This window comes from Dama dama, chromosome 19, assembly GCF_033118175.1.
Source record: "Dama dama isolate Ldn47 chromosome 19, ASM3311817v1, whole genome shotgun sequence".
NCBI classification, from domain to species: domain Eukaryota; kingdom Metazoa; phylum Chordata; class Mammalia; order Artiodactyla; family Cervidae; genus Dama; species Dama dama.
Window position 1 is genome coordinate 69721459 of NC_083699.1, and position 25534 is coordinate 69746992.

The following is a 25534-nucleotide window of genomic DNA, read 5'->3' on the forward strand; positions in this document are numbered from 1 at the left end:
TCGGCAAACAGGACTCTCCTAAAGGAAGTGGCAATATGGCGTACATACAGCCTAGCCTAGCAGGACAACCTCACCGGGCAGCCAGAGGCCCAGGCCGGCTTACGGGCTCAGCTGGGATGGGGCAGCCCGAGCCCCCAGTCTCTGAGAATGGAAGCGCCCTGGTGAAGCCTCATTCCCCCAGAGGGGATGACGAGGCAGACACATACTAACCTCTGCCAGGAGCGACAAGGCCTGCACGCTGTACACCGAGGGCGCAGAGGCAGAGACCATCGCTGAAGCGGCGGCGGCAGCATCTGCTGAGAGAGACATTTGTGTTTTAACCGTGACAGATGGGGCACTTGCCCGCTGGCCCAGTGGTTAGGATGCCGCGATCTCACTGCTGGGGCTGGAGGTCACTCCCTAGTCAGGGAGCTAAGATCTCGAGGGCCGAACAGCCAAAAAAAAAAAAAAATCACGATGGATTGGTCACCATTTATGCCCCCAAAGCATCACATGAACGTGAGTCATGAGTCTCTACCTTTCACGCTGATGACGTGTGTTAAGTATGTGTTAGGTATTTTTCTCTTCTCACGTGTTCAGTTTTGGCAACTGAGAACCTTTGTTCAGCACCAGCTCACCATCTTCCTCCCTGCTTCTCTTCCCATCATCATTCTTGGAACTTCAACATCCCCTTGGGTGGTGCCTCTGTCACCCTGGCCTCTGAGCCCCTCAAGTCTTTTCAGCCATCTTTTTATTTTGCTCCAGCTCAGCTAGCCGCTGTCACCGTCACACACATGGTCACGCCAGTTTCCCAAATCTCCATCTCTAGCCGCCTGTCATGACCGTGTCTTATTTTACCCGCTCGCTTACTCCTGGAACGCTGCTCTGACAGCTTCCTCCAGCCCCTGGAATTCCTCACCTTAACCCCCCAGGTCTTCACTTCTCTTCCTCCCCACCCACACCCGAGGTCCATCAGCCACCTTGAGAGCATCCTTCATTCTTTTTCTCCTCTCTCCCTCCTGAAGCAATCACTCAGAAGCATGCAAAGCTGGCTAAACCCAGTGATTGCCTGGTTCCACACAGCGAAATGCTCCGGAGGAAAAAACCAAACCACTATGAAATAGATCTCACTCTATTTCATGACCATGAATCTCAAAAAACACCTGATGCTACTAGATATACCTCCCCCATGTATTTCAGTGCTATGCTGGCCTCCTCACTCTCCAACCTAATTCGCCTCCTCCCTCCAGAGCCACCACTACATGCACCTTCTCAGCTGGCAACCTCACTTCATATTTCATTCAGAAAATAAATGTAAACAAATGGGAACTCCCTCAGTTTGGCCCTACGCGTTATTAATCTAGCACACTGATATCCTCTGTCTTGTCTGTTTGATAGACATGTTCCCAGCTCTTGTCAAAGAACAGTAATTCCACTGACCATGTTAATCCTGGCCCTATGGCTGTCAAGACCTGATCTGGGAAAGACTGAAGGCAGGAGGAGAAGGGGACGACAGAGAAAGAGATGGTTGGATGGCATCACCGACTAGATGGACATGAGTTTAAGCAGGCTCCGGGAGTTGGTGATGGACAGGGAGGCCTGGTGTGCTGCAGCCCATGGGGTCACAAAGAAGCAGACACGACTGAGCAACAGAACGGATGGCTGTCAAAGATGTCACTTTCTAACTATCCTTCCACCTTTTGGTATTGATTTCTACTGCTCTGCTGCACTGTTTCAGCACCACACAAATATGCTTTGATGAACTCTAATTGAAGAGTAAGCCAAATAAACAATATTCTTTGGTCCTTAGTACTACATCAGTAGGGTTCCCTGATGCCTTAAGCGGTACAGAATCTGCCTGCAGTGCAGGGGATGTGAGTTTGATCCCTGGGTCAGGATGATCCCTGGAGGAGGAAATGGCAGCCCACTCCAGTACGCTTGCCTGGAGAATCCCATGGACAGAGGAGCCTCTCGGAGCATTACGTTGGCGAGTGGGGAAGGCAGCATAGCGCCAAGGGACATTGTGGGCAGGGTAAGGGGTTCTCTGTGGGGTTTCCCTTGTAGCTCAGTCGGTAAAGAATCTGCCTGCAGTGCAGGAGACCCGGGTTCGATTCCTGGGTCGGGAAGATCCCCTGGAGAAGGAAATGGCAACACACTCCGGTATTCTTGCCTGGAGAATCCCATGGACAGAGGAGCCTGGCGGGCTACAGTCCGTGGGGTCACAAAGGGTCAGACATGACTTAGCGACGAAACCACCACCACCGCTCTATGGGAGGGTTAGCATGGGCTGCAGTCCATAGGGTCTCAAAGAGCTGGACACCACTGAGCCCGCATTCACTAGTTCATTCCTGTCCCACTGACAAGTAAGCCTCAGTGGGTTATCGACACCCACTGCCAGGTCCTTCTCATCTCAGTCCTTTATCCCCCCCGACCCCAGCGTGCCATGATCCCCAGCCGTCCAGAGAGCCTGCGTCCTTATCTCACACTACTTCTCAGCAGCCTTCTACCGCGCGCCTCCTCCCTCCTTCTGGAAACACTCTCCTCATAGTTTCCATGACTTGATGTTTTCTCGGTTTCTCCTCCTACCCCAGTGACCTTTCCCAGACCATCTCAAGATTTAATACGGCCATGCAAACCCAGGCTTCACTTCCCTCCCCTGAGATGTTCCTGCTGCAGTCTTCTCCATCGCAGGAGCTGTTTAAACCAAAACCCGAAGTCGCCCTTGACTGCCTTTTGGTGACTCCCATGTCCAGGCCATCAGCCGGTTCCGGGGACCCTGCCTTCCCACCAGCCCACTGTGTTCTAGCATTCGTGCCTCTAAACCAGCGTCAGCTGTGCCCAAAGCACCACCAGAGTCCTCTGCCTGAACCTCTGGTTTCTGTGGCCCATGTTGCTCGCAGCAGCCACACTGATGTTTTCTGAAAACTCAGTCAGATCCTGTCACTGCTCCAAACGCTTGAATGGCTTCCCGCAGCAAGCGGGCGGATGGCCAAGCCCCGAGGCAAGCTCAGCCTCGAGCCCCACGGCCCTCCCGGACCTCGCCTGACTGCTCGGTAGGTTCCCAGAGGGCTGGTCTCGAGGTTTCTGGGTCTCAGCCCACTCCCACCCCAAGGGTTTGTCATCCCCACCCCCACCCGGGGAGCGCCTTCTTAGGTCTCTGCATGCTCTTATCTTTTATTTCTGGCTGTGCTGGGTCTTTGCTGCTGTGCACGGATTTTCTCTAGTTGCAGCAACTGGGGGGTCCTCTCTGTTGTGGTGGGCTTCCCTGCTGGCTCACATGATCCAACTGCCTGCCAGGGAGGAGAACCTGGGTTCGATCCTTGGGTCTGGAAGACCCCCTGGAGGAGGACACGGCAACCCATTCCAGTGTTCTTGCCTGGAACATCCCATGGACAGAGGAGCCTGGCAGGCTACAGCCCATGGGGTCACAAAGGGTCAGATGTGACTGAGACACTAATACTTCTTCTCACTGTGTTGCAGTGTGCAGGCTTTGACAGTTGTGGTGCATGGGCTTAGCTGTCCTGAGGCACATGGGATCTTAAGCTCCCTGACAAGGACAAGGATGGAATCCTTGTCCCCTGCATTGGCAGAAGGACACGCAACCACTGGACCACCAAGGAAGTCCCCCCGCAACTTTATCTTTCATTTCTCAGCACAACTGTCACTTCCTTGGGGACATGTTCTGTAACATCTAAAGTGAACCCAGCCCCACTCCCATTAAAAAAAAATATATATATATATATATGCATATATCATTTTGGAATGACTTTGCATTTCCAGAAGAACTGAAAGATACCTTTTGTTAATTTACTCTGGACCATCACTTCCATGTCACCCCCTCGACAGCAGAGGCCCTGCTCATTCTGTTTGCTGCTGGAGCACCAGCGTCTAAAACACGGTGCGTGGCACATGCCAGGCTCAAACATACATGGAAGGCCCTGCATGTCCACTGCATGCATAAAGACTCTAAGCCGAAAAAAACACATCACTTGAAGGCTCGTTCTGTTTCATGCTTTATATCGCCAGGGTGCACACTTAGTTTGTTTAAGACTGAAATAAAAAAATAGTTATGATCCAGAGACTCTCTTGGTACTCTACACTTTGCTAATTAGTTCAGTTCAGTTTAGCCGCTCAGTCGTGTCCGACTCTTTGCGACCCCATGGACTGCAGCACGTAGGCCTCCCTGTCCATCACCAACTCTCGGAGTTTACTCAAACTGCTAATTAAGATGCCCCAAGTAACTTTTCACTTTGGAATTCTATGATTTTCTTTTTTTTTTTTTAAGGCTGCACTGCTCAGCATGTAGGATCTTGGTTCCCCAATGAGGGATCAGACCCACGTGCCCTGCATTGGGAGCGCTGAGTCTCAACCACTGAAACAACGGGAAGTCCAACGATTTCTTTTCTTAAATAAAAACTCAGATAATTATTTTACTACTTTACTGTCTTGAGGTTGTCAGCCCAGTAACACTGGACGCAGCTCAGCTGAGCTGGTGGTGATAGCTGTTCAGTGGCTCGGTTGTGCCTGACTCTCTGCGGCCCCACGGACTGCAGCACGCCAGGATTCAAGAGGCAGTTTCATCCGCATATCGGAAACTATGGCAGAGTAACTGAGAGCAAAGGAGTCAAGGAGAGGCACGGACTCTCCTTCCCTGGAACCACAACTATAATCAGAGCCACAGCCTGAGAAAATGTAATTGTTGGTTTACGTTAGCAAATGATAGTATACGAGCTACAGGATCTTCGGTACAGAGTAAAGTGTGATTACTTTTCTTATGTAAACCACAAAGCCAGCTGTCAGATAAACACTGGAAGATGTGATGGAAAGGGGCACCGCGGTTTGTCTGTCCAACGCCATCCCTTCTCCTCCTGGGAAGAGAAGCCCCTCTTGGGTGGGAGACCACTTTTCGGGCTCCTGGGCACGAGCCCTTCCTGCCCGCTACTGGGACAGCCGCAGACCAGGGAAGAACCTGCACAAGATGTGATGAACTGCGTCTGAACACGTGGTTCCGACTCTGCCCTCAAAACCAGATACGGACGCCTGGGCATTTCACAGACGTGAGCCAGAACGTCTTGGGCTGCTGTGTTTCTGTTCTCCTGAAGTGGGTTTCTGCTACTTGCAAGAGAAAAGAGCCCAGATTTCTTGACACGCCGTCCTTTGTACATTAAAACCTACGAATTCAATTTCGTTTCTGCTGCTGTAACAACTGCTAATGATAATGATCGAGGTCACATCAAAAGAGGAGGGAAGGGGAAACATGAAAGTGAAGTGAAAGTCGCTCAGTCGTGTCTGACTCTTTGTGACCCCTTGGACTATACAGTCCATGGAATTCTCCAGGCCAGAACACTGCAGTGGGTAGCCTTTCCCTTCTCCAAGGGATCTTCCCAACCCAGGGATTGAACCCAGGTCTCCTGCATTGCAGGCGGATTCTTTACCAGCTGAGCCACCAGGGAAGCCCGATTTTCTTGTCTAGTGCTGAGCAGTGTGGGGACTGGGCATAGTGTCTGCGTGTTAAATTATACTGGGAACTTGCAGAAATAATCATTAATACTTGCTCCAAGATAAGCCTAATCCTGTAAGAAAGACTAAACTGACTAAAGCGGCTCACTTATCGAAACAAGCAGTGTGTTCATGAAGATTCACTTGCAGTTCCCCGCCTAGCACTATGCCCACCAGTGCAGAGGTATCTGATCACTAACTCCACCCAATCCCCACCTTGAAACATCTGCCACAGACAACTTGACCTATGCCCTACATTCCCCTACCATCCTCCCCAAGCGTCCCCTGTTGAGACACCCCTCTGACTCGGCCAAGTTTCTCCCTTGCTGCAGCGGATCCAATAACCTGAGATGTGCCTGACTGAAAGATTCATCTGGTGGTCTTTAGGGCACCAGCAACTGGCAGTCTACACCGTGGCATTTAATTCAGACCCCTCAGGGGTTTCTGGCTGGTCAGTGGTCCTCCAAATAAACAGATGAGTCTCCTTCCAGAGTCTCCCGATCATTTGCCTAGGAAGTTAGAACTAATAATGAGGCTGGGGTGAGCCTACTGTGTGTGACCTCCATGATAAAATCTTAGTGACCTGGGCAATGACCAAATACAAGGATCTCTGGAAAGCAGGCCAGAAATGAAATACATCATTTGCTTGACAACAGTGAGTTGGTTTACTAAGTTTTCTTTCCACGGCTCCACACAAAAAACAAACAAAAAAAACACATGCATTCTCCCTATTCTTTACCTCACAAAGATTTCTACCACTGAGTCCATGCAAATTATCTTGGGAAGTTATTTCCCAGGACCCTCATCTAGGCTCATGGAGGGCTGAACACGGTAGCATGGGTCATTGGCACCCTTCCAGTGGAATTCTACTGTTTATTTTACTATGACTTATGTTTATGACACTACAACTTATATTGTAAGAAGCAAAGCCAGGTCACTTTTAATGCAGAGAGAGACCCGCTAGCTGGCAGCAGGCATTACTTTCTGAGCCATATATACCTACCATGCAAGTCTTCCTCAGCATCGGATTCTTCTAGAGAGATCTGAGGCTGGGCCTTCACTTCCAAGTTCCTGCTCAGCCAGCTGGTTTGTTCCAAGGAAGACCCAGCAATGTTCCCAACAGCATCCAGAATTTTTTGAGTGACTTCCTGAGAGGAACCGAGAGAAAAGAGGAAAGGAAGTTAAGAGAGTCTTAAGTGCCTAAGGTAGCACCATCCAACAGAAACATAATGCAAATCACAGCTATGAAGCATACAGGTAATAAAGTCTTCGAGGAGCTACCTTAAAAGAAGAAACAAGTTCACAGTGTGTAACTCGATATATCCAAAGTAGTATCAACATATAATCGATATAAAATTAGTGAGATTCGGCATTCTTCTTTGCACTAAGTATTTCAACCTGATGCATGTCTTACGCTTACGGCACGTTCAGTTCAGGCAAGCCACATTACAAGGGCTCAGCAGCCATACGTGGAGCTGTGGCTGCTCTACGGTCAGTGGGGAAAACGGATACATAGGACGTCACAGCCACACAAGGCATCTGGCAGATTCGATTTCTGGTTTCTTTAGGACCATGGGTTCTTACTAGAGATGCACCTTTGATGAACACGACCAGAAACAAAACTGAGGAGGTTCAAACTGACTTGAGGGTGAAGAGCACAGGAGTGCTCTCAGTACAGAATCTGGTCAAGCAGCCGGGACACGAGAGGAGACACGGAGTGGGTATCATGGGGTATCATCAGCTAAGAGGGGACTAGACATCCCTGACACGTGAGCAGTCCTGGCTTCTGCTCTGATTGCAGCAGGTGCATTCAGGCATGAAGCAAGAGTATATCCCTCCCTGGTGGGACGGATGGGGGTGGCACGCCCGGGCAGAGGTGTGGGGGTGGACGCTGGCAGCAAGGGAGATGGCGGAAAGATGGATGGATCTGGGGATGATCGCGAAAGGGAAGCCAGGCAGAGAAAGACACACGTCAGATGACAACACTGACAAGGGGAATCTCTGATGCGGCACAACAGGACCTACCGAGGAGACAGAAAGCAGACTCACAGACACAGAGACAGACTTGGGGGTGCTGAGGGGGAAGGGGGTGCAGGAAGGATGGAGCAGGAGGCTGGGATTAGCAGATGCAAACGATTACATATATTGGATGGACAGACGACGGGGTCCTACTGCAGAGCAGAGAGCAACTGCATTCAACATCCTGCGATAAACCATAATGGAAAGAAAGAGGAGAAAGAATGCATATACGTGCATAACTGAGTGACTCTGCAGTACTGCAGACATTAACACAGCGCTGCTTACGCGTCAATAAAATAAATCTGAAAAAAACATCAAGACAAGGGGTTGAGGACTTAAGAGAAGCCGCCATTTCGAGGGCAGTGAGCAGATGGGGAAGTCAGGGTGCCTGGAAGCGGTAGGAAGGGGTCCGTGCCAGGAGGCCTGGGACCCTCTGGGTAGATGCAGGGGCCCACTGAGTTACCCTCAACTCCTCGTCACGCCATCGTCACTTCTACTTATTGGCTGGGTTTCTACTCAAAGGAGATTTTCCTTCTCTGGTGGCTGAGCTTTACTTTTGCTTTTCAGTGTTTTTGAAGTTTCCCATGAGTCTGAATTGCTTTAAAAAAGAGGAGGGGGGAAGGTTCTAAGGAAGGGAATCTGTGTATAAAGACAGATTTACTGCTCCAGCCATGCTGAAGAGGGAGCCTGCACACATCGGGGTCCAGGCGGAAGTGAGCGGGCACCTTGCAAATTGCAAGGTGGATGGCTCAAGGCTGACATGAGAACCGTCATCCGGACACTCTATCGAGTCCTCTGAAGACAGTGATACAGGGAGTCAGATGTGGGAACACATGCAAACCTAAGATCTGGTTCTGCCCCATGTTTAATGTTTATTATCTCCAGTGAGATTATCTGAAGGCGGTGGGGCGGGGGGGGCGGTTAGGGGCAGTGAGGGGGGTTGGGGGTGTGGGGCAGGCAATGCTCTCTTGGGAGAGGAACCATCCTACTGGACACGCACATACAGACCTGCAGGTCTTTTTGGTCCTTCTTGCTCTCCAGGTTTGGAGTTCTTGTCACAAAGTCATTCAGCATGCTGTTGAGAGACAATCAGCTTCAGAATGAGAATGCTAGCAGAAATGAAAACATACATGTTCCTGGAGAAAAAAAAAATGCGGTAACGTTGAGTGGCTGGGAACACGGTACCTGAGAAGCAGAAAGTAACCGGGGGGAGCCAGATTCAACTGCACGGACTCCTTCAACACACCCAACAGCGAAGGGAAGTTCTCTTGCAAGGCTGTTGCTGGGAGCCTATTTAATAAAAACAAATAAACAGACAATAACAAAAAACCATAAGAAAAAAAAAAATCCAGTCATGAACAGGTCCAATCAAAATGCTTTCTTATAAGCATGTTTTAGGTGCAGGCGGTTAGAAGGCACAGGATGATGCCTTATCTGCCTGACCTGTTTTGTTCTTTTTAAATTAAAATACACACGCGCTAAATTGCAGTATTCTGGCAAGAACTTGGGGGCTTGGATTACCAGCCACCCATCTAAACAGGTCAGACGCTCCTAGTTTCCTCATCTATAAAGTGAAAGCCTTGAACTGGAGGACGGATCTCTGGGCCTGTTCTGGCTCCATCTAGCATTTGGCCTCCCTAACATCACTGGAAATGCAGAATGAGCCATCGGGAGGTCGCAGAGGGTACAGTCAGGGGTTACCCAGCGGAGGCTGATCTTCAGCAGCTCTCAGGTCAGGCCTCACGGGAAATGAGGACTTGGGGTTGTTGCCGTGGGGTGACGCTGCACTGCACAGGGAGGCAGCTGGGCTGCAGCCAGAGGGTCCCAGGATCGAGTGCTGGTCCCTGACTCTCGGCCTCCTGAGAGTCCTGGGCAGGGCCTCCTCCCTGAAAGGAGGCTGCCGTCCCTGCGGCTGCTGGATGAAGTCACTCAGGCCACTGCAGCCGGCGCTTGCTGGGATTACGACACATATGAGTGAGCACTAGGAAGGACATGGGGAAAAGTGGAAGCAGTGACTTTATTTTCTTGGGCTCCAAAATCACTGAGGGCAATGACTGCAGCCACAAAATGAAAAGACGCCTGCTTCTTGCAAGAAAAGCTATGACCAATCTAGACAACGTATTAAAAAGCAGAGATATTACTTTAGCAACAAAGGTCCACAAAGTCAAAGCTGTGGTTTTTCCAGTAGTCATGTATGGATGTGAGAGTTGGACCATAAAGAAGGCGGAGCGCCGAAGGATTGATGCTTTTGCACTGTGGTGTTGGAGGAGACGCTTAAGAGTCCCTTGGACATCAAACCAGTCCATCCTTAAGGAAATCAACCCTGAATATTCATTGGAAGGATTGACGCTAAACTGAAGCTCCAATACTTTGGTCACCTGATGCGAAGAGCCAACTCATTATTAAAGACCCTGATGCTGGGAAGGATTGAAGGCAGGAGAAGAAGGGGACGACAGAGGATGAGATGGTTGGATGGCATCACTGACTCAATGGATGTGAATTTGAGCAAGCTCTGGGAGATAGTGAAGGACAGGGAAGTCTGGTGTGCTGCAGTCCATGAGTCGTAAAGAGTTGGACACAACTGAGTGACTGAACAACAGAGGAAGGACATGACTCGCTCATTTTCTCCTCCTGGAGGAAAGGAGTGCAGTGATGCTTGTGGTGGAGGGTGAACAGCTGGCCTGAACTCAATTCTGGACCTGGGGACTCCTGGGACTAGGACCCTCCATCTACCTTCCTGTAACCCTAGGGAGTCATGGGTCAGAATAACCATGGAATGTGAAGTTGCTAGCCAGGGAGCTTGCAGCTGGTGGTCAAATTTACTAATGGTAAATCCCCTGAGACACGTGAGGCTATCAAGGCATCCGTGAGATGGGGCTACACCCCCTTCACCCCCATTACTGCAGCTCTAACCTCCCCGGACGGTGGAGGCATCTGGGAGCTATATCCAGGACCTGCCGTAAGAGCTGCAGGAGGCCAGCAAAGCATCCTCTCTCCTGCAGAGAGCCGCCTGGGGAACCACTGCAGCTGAGGCCCCAGCAGGTGGGTGTTCAGCTCAGGGAACCCACGCAGAAACCTCAGTTCACTTCAGTCGCTCAGTCGTGTCTGACTCTTTGCGACCCCATGGACTGCAGCACGCCAGGCTTCCCTGTCCATCACCAACTCCCGGAGCTTGCTCAAACTCACGTCCGTTGACATGAAGCGTCCCAGCAGGAAACAGGGCAAACAACTGAGGACAGCATCCAAAATAATCACTTCTTTTCCTAAAAGAGGTTCTTAAAATTCCTCTCCTTTTTTTAGGTTATCAAGGTAATGCAAACTGTTTCTTCTGAAGTTTACCAAGTCTCACACAAAGCTGTGCTGAGATAAAGTGTTCAAGCTACAGCACACAGACTTGAAGATGTCAGATTAGCTCTCTGTAGAAGGAAAAAGTAAGACTGTCGGGGTATTCCAATGGCTTGAGCGGGAATTAGGACACCTCTCAGATCCCTGGGTCGGCAAGATCCCCTGGAGGAGGAAAACGGCACCCCACTCCAGTATTCTTACCTGGAGAATCCCATGGACAGAGGAGCCTGGTGGGCTGCAGACCATGGGGTCACACAGAGTCAGACATGACTGGGTTAGTAACACACAGATACTTTCTGAACTAAGGCTCTCCAGTAATCAAGAAACATACAGGTGGAGGCAGAGAGGGATAAAGAAGAAGCTGGGATTAACATAGACACACTACTGTATACAAAAAAGGTAAACAATAAGGACCTACTGTAAAGCCCAGGGAACTATACGCAACATCTTGTAATAACTTGTAATGAAAAAGCATTTGAAAAAGCATACACGCACACACACACACCCCCCTATATCGAACTGAGTCACGGTGCCAGACACCTGAAACTAACTCGACATGGTAAATCAACGGCGCTGCAATTAAAAGAAAAAAAGGAGGACAATCAAGAGTAGCTACTTATAATCACTGCAACAGCATCTATAATTGAGAAATGCCTTTGAGGGGCTGCGTTACCTTTGGATGAACGCGTAGCAAAACTGCAACACGGGGACATCCACCAGGGGCGATTTCTGAAAATTAAAGTACAGCTAATTACTCCAAATTGGGAGGAATTAAGGCTAAAACAAGAATTCAAATACAGAAACGAAACAGGTTCTATCTGCTAACAAAGCAAAGGTTTCCAGCTCCAGGAGTCTTCTGAATGTAATAATACGAAGGCTCTCAGTGAAATAAAAGCAAAGGTATCCTGTGAGGGCCCACATCCTTAGGTCTCTGCGAATCAGACTCCCAGTCCTTCCCCACGTTTACCTACTTTCCACCCCAGACTTTTAGCAAGTATATAAGAAAGGCCGAAAACTAGTTGGCCAGATGACGTCTAGGGTTTTTTGGGTTTTTATTTTTAAGCCCAGGTTTTGCAGATGCTTGTAGATCAAGTACTGAAGGAATAAAGCGGGAAAGCGCCTGCACTGTGCACAAGGCTGTCTGTCGGAGGGCCAGCTTCCCCGTGGCTGTAGCTGGGACATCATTCGGAGGGACTGAACAGCCACGGGGAAGGCCGGTCTCCAGCCAACTCGACCTGCTCGGAGTTATAAATGCCAATCCAAGGTCTGTCACGTGAACATTCACGTTCAAGAGTAAAAAGCGAGACCTTCCTGCCAGCCATGTGGTGGTTAGGAACCCGCCTTCTAATGCAGGGGACGCGGGTTCCATCCCTGCTCAGGGAACCAAGATCCCACGTGCTGCAGGGTGACTACACCTCAGTGCTGCTCCTAACACGCCTGTGAGCTGCAGTGAAAGATCCCACGTGTCCCAACTAAGACTCGATGCCCACAGTAAATAAATAAATATATTTTTTAAAAGGGGTAAAAGGCAACCAGTGCTGTGTGTGCCAAGTTACTTTAGTTGTGTCCAAATCTTTGTGACCCCGTGGACTGTAACCCGCCTGGCTCCTCTGTCCACAGGGATTCTCCAGGCAAGAATACTGGAGTGGGTTGCCGTGCCCTCCTCCAGGGGAATCTTCCCGACCCAGGGATTGAACCTGGGTCTCCTGTCTCCTGCAGGCTCTTTACCACTAGCACCACCTGGGAAGCCCCAAAGCAACAAGAGTTCTAGGCCATGGAAACACCTGGGGGCAGATGTCATGAAGCCACTTGTGACCATTTTACATCTGATTCCTTAAGCCGGTTCCATGATCTGGCCTCATGGGGTTAAGTTGTAGGCTGCCTCATCTTCTTTCCCCAACTAGAATACAGGCTGACCGTGGGCGGGGGCAGTGTCACTCTTCAGGATTCCCCACTGCGGACACATGTACCTGATGTTCAATGAACACATGGAATGAAGGAAGGCAAGCAGGGCCGCAAGTGTAACTGACTGGTTAGAGGCCCCGGAGGCCTTCCTCCCAGCGCGGACATTTCTGCAGAGGGTGACCCTGAGCCACAGGCCCTTTCAGAGGAGGCGCCCCCAGTGGAAGGGTCTCCCGCAAGGCAGGCGGAGCTGTAAAAACTGCTAAAGGCATTCCTGGTCAGTTTTCTCACTCTGCGGGGAAAATGCATGAACGCATCTCTGACTTCAAGGTTTAGCTTCCGTTCACCACCCTTTGTGCTACGACCTAAATATCTAAGAGCAAGATTTATTTTATTTGTTATAAAATTTTGGTAACATATATTTGAAAAAATTTACCACTTAAAACATTTTTAAGGGTACAGGACAAGGGCACTCAGGATATTCACAGCTACTGCTGGGCAACTACGATCACCATTCATTAGCACCATTTCACCTTCGCAGAGTGAAACTCAGTCCCCGTTAAACACCTACGCCCATTCCCTCCTCCCCAGCTTCTAGGAACCACCACTCTCTTTTCTGTCTCTGTGGACTGGACCACTCTGGGTACCCCAGATAAGCGGAATCATGCAATATTGTCCTTTTGGACTGACTTATTCCCCTTAGCATAATGTTGTTAAGGTTCATTCATGGTACAGCGTGTCAGAATTTCCTCCCTTTTCAAGGCTGAGTCATAATCCACTGCATGCATATATACCTCATTGTGTTTACCCATTCATCTGCTGAAGGGTTATTTCTACTTTTTGGCTCTGGTATACAAATATCAGTTTGAATTAAAACTATTTTTTAGTGATCGCTTGGTCCACTCTAATAATTTTCATTTAGGGAATTATTCTTAAGAGTGTTTCTGACTATATCATCTTAAATTACCTGAGAGAGGACAATTATTTCAAGGTCAGAACAAATCCCTGGTTTCTATCAAATTAATTCAGAACAAAAGAGCTCCAACACTTTCAATGAAGAGGACTGCTTTGGTGAAATCAAAGACCTCTCAGGTGAAAAACCATAGAGACTGTTCTGTTGCAATGCACTGTGAAGTGAAGTCGCTCAGTCGTGTCTGACTCTCTGCGACCCTGTGGACTGTAGCCTACCAGATTCCTCCATCCATGGGATTTTCCAGGCAAGAATACTGGAGTGGGTTGCCATTTCCTTCTCCAGGAGATCTTCCCGACCCAGGGATTGAATGTGGGTCTCCCACATTATAGGCAGACGCTTTACCATCTGAACCACCAGGGAACTCAAAAAAAACCACTGTGTGTAAATGAAAAGGTGTCTGAGCAGTAGAAAAGCTCCCTCAACTGCTATGCAGAAATTGGTCAGAAAAACTATAGGAGCTTTGTGGTTCAATCACATCACCCTTCAAAGACCACCCATCTCCCTGTAGCCAGATGAAAGCTCTGCTTTCTCAGAATGTCCAGCATGAGTTAAGTCCTCTGACGTGTACTTCGTACTCTGGTAAAAATTAAGCAAACTTTTAACTTGCCCATGGACAAAGATGCTCTCCTTGACCTAATCTAGTCAGGCCCCTCTGCTCTTTTTATTTTTTAAATATTTACTTATTTATTGGGCTGCTCCAGGTCCTAGTTCTGGCATGTGGAAGCTTGAGTTGCATCCTACGGGATCTAGTTCCCTGTTACTACTGTTGTTCAGTAAGTCATGTCTGACTCGGCAACCCCAAGGACTGCAGCATGCCGACCTTCCCTGGCCTTCACTATCTCCTGGAGCTTGCTCAAACTCATGCTGAATTCAGTTCCCTGACTAGGGATTAAACCTGGGCACCCTGCATTGGCCAGCATGGAGACTTAGAGCTACTGGACCACCGGAGAAGTCTCTGGGTTTTTATTTTTTCCGGCCGCACAGCACGGCTTGTGAGATCTTAGTTCCCCGACCAGGCCCTGACCCGGACCCTGAGCAGTGAAAGTGGAGAGCCCCAACCACTGGACTGCCAGGGAAGTCCTTAGCCAGGCTCCTCTGAGCCCTTGTCTTGACCAAGCCTCAACCTCGGCCTACAAGGTTGTACCTTCGTCACAAACGATTCTGTCCACCCCACACACTAAGAGGCTTGAGCAAACACGACTACGGTTCCCAGCAGCTCAAGGCTGTGTCCTAGGGAGATGACCTCGACCCCCTTAAAATGAGAAAGAAAGCTCACGGCCTCGGAAGGAATCTGCTGTGTGTTCACCCAAGTCCTGATGGGTTCCTGACCTCCCCTCCTTTGAGCATTTATTAGGAAAAGCTTATGGCTACAAATCCTTCCTCTGTCCCTCTGAGATGTGTATGCATCTCCTCCCAACCTGGGAATGTCTTTCCCAAGGACCTGGCAGCCATCCCTTTTAAATATCATCAAGAAAGACAGGGCGCCTGTCTCCCAGTCCCCCGGGGAGCACAGGAATCTACCTTTCACATCACAGTCAGTAACTATGGTCTAATTACATCCACTAAGCCCCTTTCCACTTGTTTGTAACTTTCCACTCCCCTGACTCTGCTGAAGCCCTGCTCCTTCACCCTTCCTATTCATCCTCCCCATAAAATACCCGCTCACCTCTGCACAAACTGGAACTGAGCACGCCTCTCCCTGCTACTGCCGTAGCTACTGAATGAAGTTGGTCTTTCTCACCTTTAACTACTATCCAGCTTTGCTTATCTTTGATGCTTTTTAGGCTGCCAGTTCCTGGAAGCCAAGTGCCATTTCCTCTTTCTAGCTTTATTCGATTTGGCGCGCAGTGGGCCCTTGATAAGAACCACTACCAGGGATTTCACTGGTGGTCCAGTAGTTGAGAACGCAAGAGACGTGGGTTCGATCCCTGGTCTGGGGAATTAAGACCCCACCTGCCTCGGAGCAACTAAGCCTGTGCGCTGTGACTGCTAAGCCCAAGTGCCCACAACTAGAGGGCCGGTGCGTCCTCAACAAAAGATCCTGCAAGACGCAGTTAAGACCCAGAGCAGTCAAATACACAAACTATGCTGCAGAAAACAGAGCCACTACTGGGCAGAGTGCTCTGCGGTCGGCTGGAAGGATGGAAGCCGGTCCCTAATCTCAGGTGGTTCACACCTCAAGACGGGAGTCCATGGAGCACGTCTCGTGCATTTCCACAAAGCCCGGCAAGAACACCTCCGTTTCCTGGCTCCTTGAATTCCCAGGTGCTCCTGTATCCTTTGTTTCCCTCCCAGACGCCATCTACAAGATGTGGACTGGGAGATCCTGCGTTCATCCGAGGGCCCCCGGGCTCCTGACCTCGTCCCCGCGGACCTGCGGCGGGCGCTTCACCACCTCCTTCACCAGGTGCAGCACGGAGTCCGTCTGCAGGGTGCTCAGCGCGCAGATCAGATCCACGAGGGTCAGCTGGGACGTGCTGGCCGCCGGAACGATCTGCCGAGAAGAGGACCGTTCCTTGAGTGAGACAACAAAAATGAGGAGGACTCCCAGAAAGCACTCTGTGATGCTCCCGGAGGAAGAGATGTGCTTTAATCTTTCAAATGAATATTGAAAGGAATACTAGGTAAAGGACCGTATTGGTAGGAAGAAGAGTGAGGTTAAAAAAAAAAGCTTTTAATTACACAGTAATTGTGTGTAATTGTGTAATTTACATTACACAGGAATGTAATCAGTATCTGATACAGATGAGGAATAAAAGGCACAGCCGGTGATGGGCAATCGCTCTGGTCTTTATGTGTTCAAGCTGAGAAAGCGTGTTGGAAACAGACAGTATTAACTTGAAGGAAACAGGCTGATTATCAAGAGCCAGCCCCCAAAGTACGAGGACAGCAAGCGAAACAGGAAAACCAGGTTCACGGGAGCTGGCCAGGGCAGGGAAGTCCCGGCGTGGGAGGTGTGTTTTGGTGATCGCAGTGGGGTTCGGGGTCTGCCCTTGGAAGTATGAGGGTCCTCGCTGGGGAAGACCCCACAGGTGCTAAGCTGGGTGACCTGGCCCAGCAGCCTTCACGCCTCCTTGGGTAATGGGGTCCGCGCTGGGCACTGAGGCAGTGCCCGGGGGTGGGGCAGATGCTCTGATGAAGGTAGCGGGTAGGAACCTACATGGACGACGGAGGGAACTGAGTGTGAAGCCCGTGCTGGGTTTGCAGAAACAGGAGACCCAAGCTCCTGGCAGGACTTGGGATGGAGGCGTCGGTGGAGAACGTTTATGCAAAATGTAAACTGAAGTCTGGGCAGAGGAATGCGATGATTTCTTTACCATCACAAACGAGTATTATTCTTACAAATTAAAAAAGCCAAATGTCAACTGTGACCGTGTGAGTGGAGGTCAGAGAATGTGACAAGCATAGCCCTCTGGGGAGAGTGGCAAGGAATGCTGACGGGGGTGGGGAAATACATGTGTGGGGACAGGGGACTAGGGAAAATCTCTATACCCTCCTCTCATTCTGCTGCGAACTTAAAACTGCCCTAGAAAAAGAAGGTCTCTAAAAAAAATTGGTTTAAAAAAAAAAAAAACCAGAAAGCTTTTAGCAGGCTCTATAACCAGGGAGGGGTCCCCAGCGGTCCTCATGGGTAGGACAAGGAACAATTTCTTAAGCTGGGTGGCAGGTCCCCCGGTGGTGTTTTCCTTTGAAATGTACATGTTATAGACATTCTTGGAAGCACACTGCTAGACAGTAGATTAAAATGAAAAGTACAATATACTCATCATACAGTAGAAAGAGAAGAAAACAGAGGTTGGGTGGGCTCCACTCCCTCCCCCCACCTCGCTGCAACAGGCACAGCTAGATGATGACGTCGTGAGTTTAACATGGGGGGCCCCCTCCACGGTCTTCCCTGGCAGCCTCTGGGGTCACCTCTGATCGCACCAGGCTGTCTGCGCGCGGCGGTTTCTGGCTTTACCTTCATTTTACTGTGGCGTTTCCCCTTCTTCCTGCTCCACACAGCGGCAACAGCTGCCATCAGCTGAACTCCAAGAGGCGCTGTCAACGGGTTCAAGAAGTCTAAAATTTTTTGTCGTATGGTCTTAAAAAAAAAAACAAAACAAAACAGAAAACAGAAAAACGATGAGTGAGAGCAGAGTCAGGGCTCCCGTGGACCGCGCCCTTCACCACGAGCGCCTGTGACCTTGGGAGCCTTTGTCATAATGTCACGGGCACTATGCTGGGGTCTGGGGGCGGCGTTGAGGGGATGGTGGTGGTGCAGAGCACCTCCTGGAGGAGTTGCACACGATGCGTGGTGGGCTGTCCAGGTGCACAAAAGGCAGAGAGGAGACTCCTGGGAAGTGATGGATACCACCTTCGAGCAGATAGGAGGGGGGCAGGGCTCGGAGCAAGTCACCTGAGGCTTTGCAGACCCAGCGAGAAAGTGGGGACCCTGCAGGGAAGCCCCCAGCCACGCTGGCCTCAACCAGTTCAGGGAGGGCTTGTAAGCACCAGGAAGGATGCGCTTCAATTTCCAGAAATATGTGCCATTTACCTAATTTTATTATGCAGCCAACTAAAAACAGACCCATGACACGGCCCGGGGACGTCACTCGCCACCCTCCCCTTTGCTGTGCCTGGATTTCTCTGCATTCCCAAAACCTCCGTGTTCCTTCCTTTGTGGATGCTGAGGGTCTCCCAACCTCTAACACACCCCTGGGAAGGCATACTCGCTCATCCTGGGTCTTGGCTCAGCTCCTCTGCTTCAGGAAGGCCCTCTTGACCCTCAGAGCAGGGGTCGCAGGCTGGCAGAGTGCCCTGTGTCTCTTTGCAGCACTTCTCATCACTATTTTAAAGTGGATGGTTAATGTCTGTGCCTGCCAGGAAGACAAGGACTTCCCTCCTCTATCTTATCCGCTCGTGGACAGGCAGGGCCAGGTACAGAGCAGCAGGCACACATGTGCCTGTGGAATGAATGGATTTACCCTGGGCTTCCCCTGCTCCTTGCAAGACAAGCTATGACCAGCCTAGACAGCATATTAAAAAGCAGAGACAGTACTTTGCCAACAAAGGTCTGTCTAGTCAAAGCTATGGTTTTTCCAGTAGTCATGTATGGATGTGAGAGTTGGACAATAAAGAAAGCTGAGCATTGAAGAATTGATGCTTTTGAAGTGTGGTGTTGGAGAAAACTCTTGAGAGTCCCTTGGACTGCAAGGAGATCCAACCAGTCCATCCTAAAGGAAATCAGTCCTGAATATCCATGGGAAGAATTGAAGCTGAAGCTGAAGCTCCAATACTTTGGCTACATGATGAGAAGAGCTGACTCATTGGAAAAGACCCTGATGCTGGGCAAGATTGAGGGCAGGAGGAGAAGGGGACGACAGAGGATGAGATGGTTGGATGGCATCACCGACTCAATGGACATGAGTTTGAGCAAGCTCCTGGAGTTGGCGATGGACAGGGAGGCCTGGTGTGCTGAAGTCCATGGAGTTGCAAAGAGTCAGACCCGACTGAGAGACTGAACTGAACATCCCTGTCCCCCCTGCCTTTGCCTAGCATCACTTTAGATACAACTGAGCTGGGGATGGGGATGTCCTCTTCCTCTTACCATGGTTTCTGCTTGAGAGAGACCATGCGGGCCCCAGTTCAGGGCCTTGGGGCCTTCAGGGAGGGCTTGGGTTAAGTGCTCAGTAAATGTTGTGTTGTTCAGTTATGTCCAACTCTGCACGATCCCATGGACTGTAGCCTGCCAGGCTCCTCTGTCTATGGAATTCTCCAGGCAAGAAGACTGGAGTGGGCTGCCATTCCCTTTGCCAGGGGATCTTCCCAACCCAGGGATTGAACCCATGTCTCCTGTACTGCAGGCGTGGGTTTTGTTTTTTTTAACCACTGAGCCACCTGGGAAGCCCCTGGAAAACCCCCAATAAATGTCAGCCAGCACCACAATGAATTCTTCCATCAGTCCAGGGGGTAAGCTACTAGTAACAGGCTCATTTCACAGAGGAGGAAACCGAGGCTCAAGCTGAGTGAACCTTCTGGACCTTTTAAGAGATTAATTTTTAGGCTGAATTTAAGCAGGTTCCTGTGGCAGATTTCCCTTGGAGGTAATCCCTGGAACCGACAGAAAATTTTTGGAGGCCACCTGTGCCTCCCGGAACCTAAAAGCCCACTGATCTGGGAATCGGGCTGCCTGGCTGACCACAGAAAAGAATCACATGCTCTCTCTACACCCCTCACCTGTCACCTGGGAATATAATAGCACCTGCCTTGCAGGTGAGGACTGAATACACCAGTAAATAGAGAGTGTTCAGATGATGCCCAGCATCCTGTTTCCGGCGGAGGAAACAACATACAGAGGTTTAATGCACATGCTCAAGGTCCCACAGAGCAGCTGAGCAGGGAGCCAAATCCAGGCGACCTGGGTCCCTGGGCCCTGACTGTTCTGCTCAACCCAGGCTGCCAGAAGCCGGCGGTAAGCCCTGAGGGCACACGCCAGCTGTGCTCAGAGGACGGGAGACACGGCCGGACAACTGGGAGCCATGGGACATGGTGATCATACACTGAGTTACGTGCCTGGGTGCCTCCCAGGGAGAGTCAAGGGTTTAACGTGGTGAGGGACCCTCTGGGGACTTCCTGGGACAGATCCCTCCCCGCTTGTCCTCTGCTGGCCTCTTGTTTGTGGAAAAGCTTTCGCCTCCCAGGCCTCCCCTGAGTCATCAGTGCCTGGCTCAAGAATTGATGACTGCGGGGCTTTCCTGGTGGCTCAGCGGTCAAGCATCCAATGCAGGAGACAAGGTTCCAAGCCGTGATCCGGGAAGATCCCACATGCCGTCAAGCAACTCACTCACTCCTTCTGCCACGACTACTGAACCTGTGCTCCAGATCCCGGGAGCTGCAGCGACTGAAGCCTGCAAGCCGGAGAGTCCGTACTCCATGACAAGAGAAGCCATCGCAACAGGAGGCCCACATAGCACAATGAAGCATAGACACTGCTCCCCGCAACTAGAGAAAGCCCTTGCTACAACGCACACCCAGCACGGCCAAAAATAATTTCTCTAAATAGCCAAAGAGGAAAAAATAAACTGAAAAGTACTCACAAAAGCCTTCTTCCCATGAATATAAGGCTTACTCTAATAAACAAACTGGAGATTTCTATTTCCAGTTTACTTATAACAGTACTTCTAACGTGGGTTTCTCTGGGCACATGGTCTTTGATTATGTATGTATACATCCCTGTGTATTTTTATTTCTGGCGGGACAATACAAGACAAAGGAAATCGTAAGCCCACAGAGGAAGCTCTCTCACTTTGGTGGTTTTAAAGTAAACGGAAGAGGATCCCTTCGTGGCTCCGAGGAGATCGACGGGTCTCTTCTGAGTCTCCTCCTTCCTGAGGACATTCCAGAGAAGGGCCATGGTGTTAACGATTCGAGGGAGCTCTTCCAGAATAGCATTCTTGGCATTCTTCAGATTGGTAGGGTCGGTCACAGCAGAGGTCTGAAAAACAGAGACGAACACACGTGAGACCCAGAAGCATTTCCCTTTCCATGAGGAACCTGGGGTTGGTGGATGGAGTCTGGGCTGGAGCACTCCCCAGGGCAAGGCCCACGGGTGGTCTAGAAATGAGATGCCTCCCGAGCATTTAAACCCACGACTTCCCTTCAGAGAGGGATGTGTGTGAGTCTGAGGCTCATTACAAACTTTGCCACTCCCTCAACCAAAGTACAAGCTCCATTCTAGAATTTAATCCCAGATAGGGTAGTGTGCTTCCCTGGGGGCTCAGGTGGTAAAGAGTCCGCCTGCATTGTGGGAGACCCGGATTCGATCCCTGGGCTGGGACGATGCCCTGGAGAAGGGAATGGCTACCCACTCCAGTATTCTGGCCTGGAAAATTCCATGGACAGAGGAGCCTGGTGGGCTACAGTCCATAGGGTCCATGGACCCCAAGAGTTGGACATGACTGAGTGACTTTCACTTTCCAGGGTAGAGTAATCAAGACATAAAATGCCTTCAAACTCTGTAAAGTCAAGTAAAAAAAAAATACATGGAAGAAAGATCACATTCTGTGCCACACTGGGCAAGGGCTGAAGTTGCTCACAGAGTGGCCAGTGAGAACAAAACCACATGTGTGTTACTTACATATGTACATTTGCACATATACTTGCACACACGCTTGCATTATTTGCATATCTGTTATTTGGCATTAATATTGGCATACATGTCTGCATTACACACATACATACATTTCTTATTTGAAACAGACATAATCCCAAAGAAGACAAAACAATATATGAAAACTGCCTCAAACTTGGGAAAAAAAGCAATTTACCTTTTTGCTTTGGTTGGGTTGTTCCAGAAGACAGAAATGACTAATGGTTGTTAGGCCTTCCAACAGAGTGAGTGGATAATCCGGGGAGATGTTTTCCCTCTTGGAGGTTATGCTTTGGTGAAGAAACAAGAAACCAGTTTTGAGAATCTTTAAGAATGAGGCCAGAAAAGTTTTTAATCCTAAACATAGAAACCACAGAGAAATCACCATCTTAAAACAAACTGGGGCTCTCATAATGAAATACCACTACAAAAACGAGAGGCCTCTTTCAAGCTGTTTTACATTTATCTGGTCGCTTTGGAAAAATGTTTCCAGATGTTTTAGGATTTCTGTGCAGAGGATTCACACTTTTATTTCTGTTTTGCAAAAATAATGGAATCCACATTCAGTTCCTTGTTACCCTCTCTTGACAATGCTACCTAGGTTTCTGATTAGGTTGAAATGACCCCCCAGCTGATGTAGAGGGCCAATCAGCCAGCCATTCATGACAAAAGCTGTCATTAAAGCAATAACAATGCCTCTCTCCAGGTGGCGCTAGTGGTAAAGAACCTGCCTGCCGACTCAGGAGACATAGGAGACGCAGGTTCCATCCCCGGGTCGGGAAGATCTCCTGGAGGAGGAAATGGCAACCCACTCCAGAATCTCTGCCTGGAGAATCCCATGGACAGAGGAGCCTGGCGGGCTACAGTCCACGGGGTCACAGAAGAGTCAGACATGAGTGAAGGGACTCAGCACACAAGTACCAGTTGCCTCAAGGCTCACTGTATGTACCTGATGGACAGCTTCGCCGACTCGCTCTCATACTGCTTGACCAGCTCGTCCAAGTTTTTGCAGATCTGGACAAGGAAGGGTGTAACTGTCCAGCCCAGGGACCTTCCGAAGTACGGCAAGGAATGCGTGACCAGGCTGACCCAGGCCGGGTGCATGCCGTAGCCGTAGGCCGGCTGCAGGCCCCTGACCACGGCGGCCACCAGCAGCCCCTGCGAGGTGAGCGGGTGGGGCCGCACGTACTGCAGGGCGCTGATGGCCTGCTGGAAGTTCAGGGCCCGCCGCCACTCCCGGGGTAGGTCGGGCGGCTGCTCTGCCTCCTCGGGCGCCTGGCCCAGGTGGTGCTCCAGCACGATGAGCACCTGCACCAGCTTCAGCAGCTCGATCTGCAGCGGGTGCTCGCTCCAGATCTGGTCCTGGCCCAGGTTGATGACGTGCTCCTCCAGCACGCCCTCCTCCCGCAGGATTCCGCACGGCGCACCCGTGGCCAGCCCGTAGCGCTTCTGGCTCGTGTACATGGAGGCGGACAGCGAGAGCAGGACGAACTCCTGGACCCGGCATCTCTGCAGCAGGCCCTGGATGAACTCCACGTTCTTGCCCTCGGCCGCCTTGGCCACCGACACCAGCTGCGTCATCACCCTGATCAGCACCTCCACGCTCTTGACCTGCACGTCCCGGTTGCCCAGGACGTCCCGGTGCGAGACCCTCATGGAGCAAGGGTAGTAGCTTCGGAGGAAACTGAGGCACAGGTAGGTGAGGAGCTCGATGAGCAGCGAGTGCGGGCATGCACTGGGGGGCTGGCTCGGGAGCTTGCCGTAGAAGCTCTGGCCCCCCAGCGCCTCCTGGTGGCGGGCCAGGAGGTTGGAGATGAGGTTGAGGTGCGCCGTGGCGCTGGTGTCCACGCTGGTCCTGGACACGGCGTCAACGAACTCGCGCGGGTTGGTTTTGAGCACGGCCTCCAGCACCGAGAAGGCGTAGAGCACCCGCCGCGCGTCGTAGGGCTGCAGGTAGAGCAGGATGTGCGCGAACAGGGCCTCCAGCCTCGCCTGCCTCTCGCGCTGCTGCTTCCGCAGCCGGGCCGCCGTCAGCGCCTGGAGCTCCGCGGCCGCCTCGTCATCGCTGGACGGCAGCGACTCCGAGGCCTGGGTCCGGTCTGAGTCCGCGCGCGCCAGGCACGTGGGGCTGCCCGCCTGCAGGCCGGGGGCCCGGGCGGCTGCGGCCAGGGGCGCGCAACACTGCTCGCCGCTGCTCATCTCCTGAGGGTCGTGCGCCGGCGAGGAGACGGAGGACGTGTTCTCGCTGCTGTCCGTGGCGCCGGAGGTCGTGTCCGCTGACTCGGTGCGCTCGCTGCCGTCCTCGGCCGCGGCGCGGGCCGGCCCGTCCGGCAGGTCCTCGAGGCGCGGGGGGCGGTCGTGCTCGTGGGGCTCGCCGCTCGCTGGGCGCACCTCGGGCTCCGTCTCCACCTCGGCCCAGATGGCCTCACGGTCCACCGTGGTGAGCTGGCTCAGGGGCGCGCCTTCTTCACAGCCGCCCTCCGGCAGCTCCGGTGCGTCCCAGGCCTCCGCGAATGAGGCTTGCTTCCTGTTGAGCCAGCGGTGCCAGTCTTCTACAAGGGACGGAACGACAGACAGCTTGAGAACAGAAGGGTTAACTATGAACAGGCAATTCCACGGTGATCTTGGTCTTAAAGGGAGGCAGGAAGATCAATTTTAGTAAAACGCTCCATGGGGGCGGGGAAAGGGCAAGACAAATTCTTGGCAATATCGTGGATGGGTTGGGATGATCCCCTGGAGGAGGAAATGGCAACCCACTCCAGTGTTCTTGCCTGCAGAATTTCATGGATGGTTGAGTGGCTTTCACTTTCACATAGGGAATATAACCAATATGATATAATAACTATAAATTGAGTATGCTCAGAGGCTCAGTCCTGTCCGACTCTTTGTGACCCCATGAACTGTGGCCCACCAGGCTCCTCTGTCCTTGGAATTCTCCAGGCAAGAATACTGGAGTGGGCTGCCATTTCCTTCTCCAGGGGATCTTCCCCACCCAGGGATCCAACCTGGGTCTCCCACATTGGAGGTGGATTCTTCACCAACTGAGCTCCCAGGGAAGCTCATAAATGGAATGTAACCTTTAAAAACCATGGATCACTATGCTGTGCATATGAAACTTGGGTAGCACTGTAAATCAACGATACTGCACTAAAAAATAAAGCGTAAAAAACAACAAAACACAGCTCCTGCATGAAACAACAACACTAGAGTGTAGGTTACATTACAGATGAAAGTCAGACAAGCAAAGTGAACAGGTCTTTTACAATGTTCAAGAAGTTGGGTAATTTAGTTATATTATCATAGAAAATATAAATATAGCAAGTTTAGGGGAAGGGTGATCTATAAAAATGCCTATCATTTTCTCCCAGGACTTTCCTTTCAAAAAAAGGTACCCTACAGAAACGTCAATAGAAGGTTTTTCAAATCTGAAAGGGTATTGCTGAAATGTGCTGTATAGAAACAAACAAAGTATCCACAAAGTAAGAGGACTGAAACCTCATGGTGCAGGCATGCTGGGTTTTCTAAAGACACATCTACATGCACTGATGTGGAGCAATGTCCGCTTAGAGGAGAGTATCTGTAATACGCAACTGTGGAAATGTCTGGGAGGATATCTGCTGAGCCATTAACTGGCCGGCATGCCAAGGGACTTTACCTGTGCTTTTATTTCCTGATTACTCTGATTT

At 50.8% G+C, this 25534-nt stretch overlaps 1 protein-coding gene across 4 annotated transcripts in view; it reads right to left on the minus strand.

The window, feature by feature from the left end:
* DOP1B (DOP1 leucine zipper like protein B) overlaps positions 1-25534 on the minus strand; it is a 125023-nt gene that overhangs the window by 16641 nt on the left and 82848 nt on the right. For 3 of the 4 annotated variants that reach the window (XR_009697016.1, XM_061167348.1, XM_061167351.1), the window contains 10 exons: positions 22798-24400; positions 22027-22138; positions 21006-21194; positions 17679-17801; positions 16077-16211; positions 11516-11571; positions 8683-8787; positions 8506-8572; positions 6482-6626; positions 211-296 (listed from right to left, as the gene is read on the minus strand). Coding sequence is in view for 3 of the 4 variants with exons in the window: in XM_061167348.1 (XP_061023331.1) it covers positions 211-296; positions 6482-6626; positions 8506-8572; positions 8683-8787; positions 11516-11571; positions 16077-16211; positions 17679-17801; positions 21006-21194; positions 22027-22138; positions 22798-24400 (2621 nt within the window). In the remaining variant the exon portion in view is untranslated. The remainder of the gene's footprint in view (positions 1-210; positions 297-6481; positions 6627-8505; positions 8573-8682; positions 8788-11515; positions 11572-16076; positions 16212-17678; positions 17802-21005; positions 21195-22026; positions 22139-22797; positions 24401-25534) is intronic. The other variant, XM_061167349.1, reaches the window with a different exon arrangement.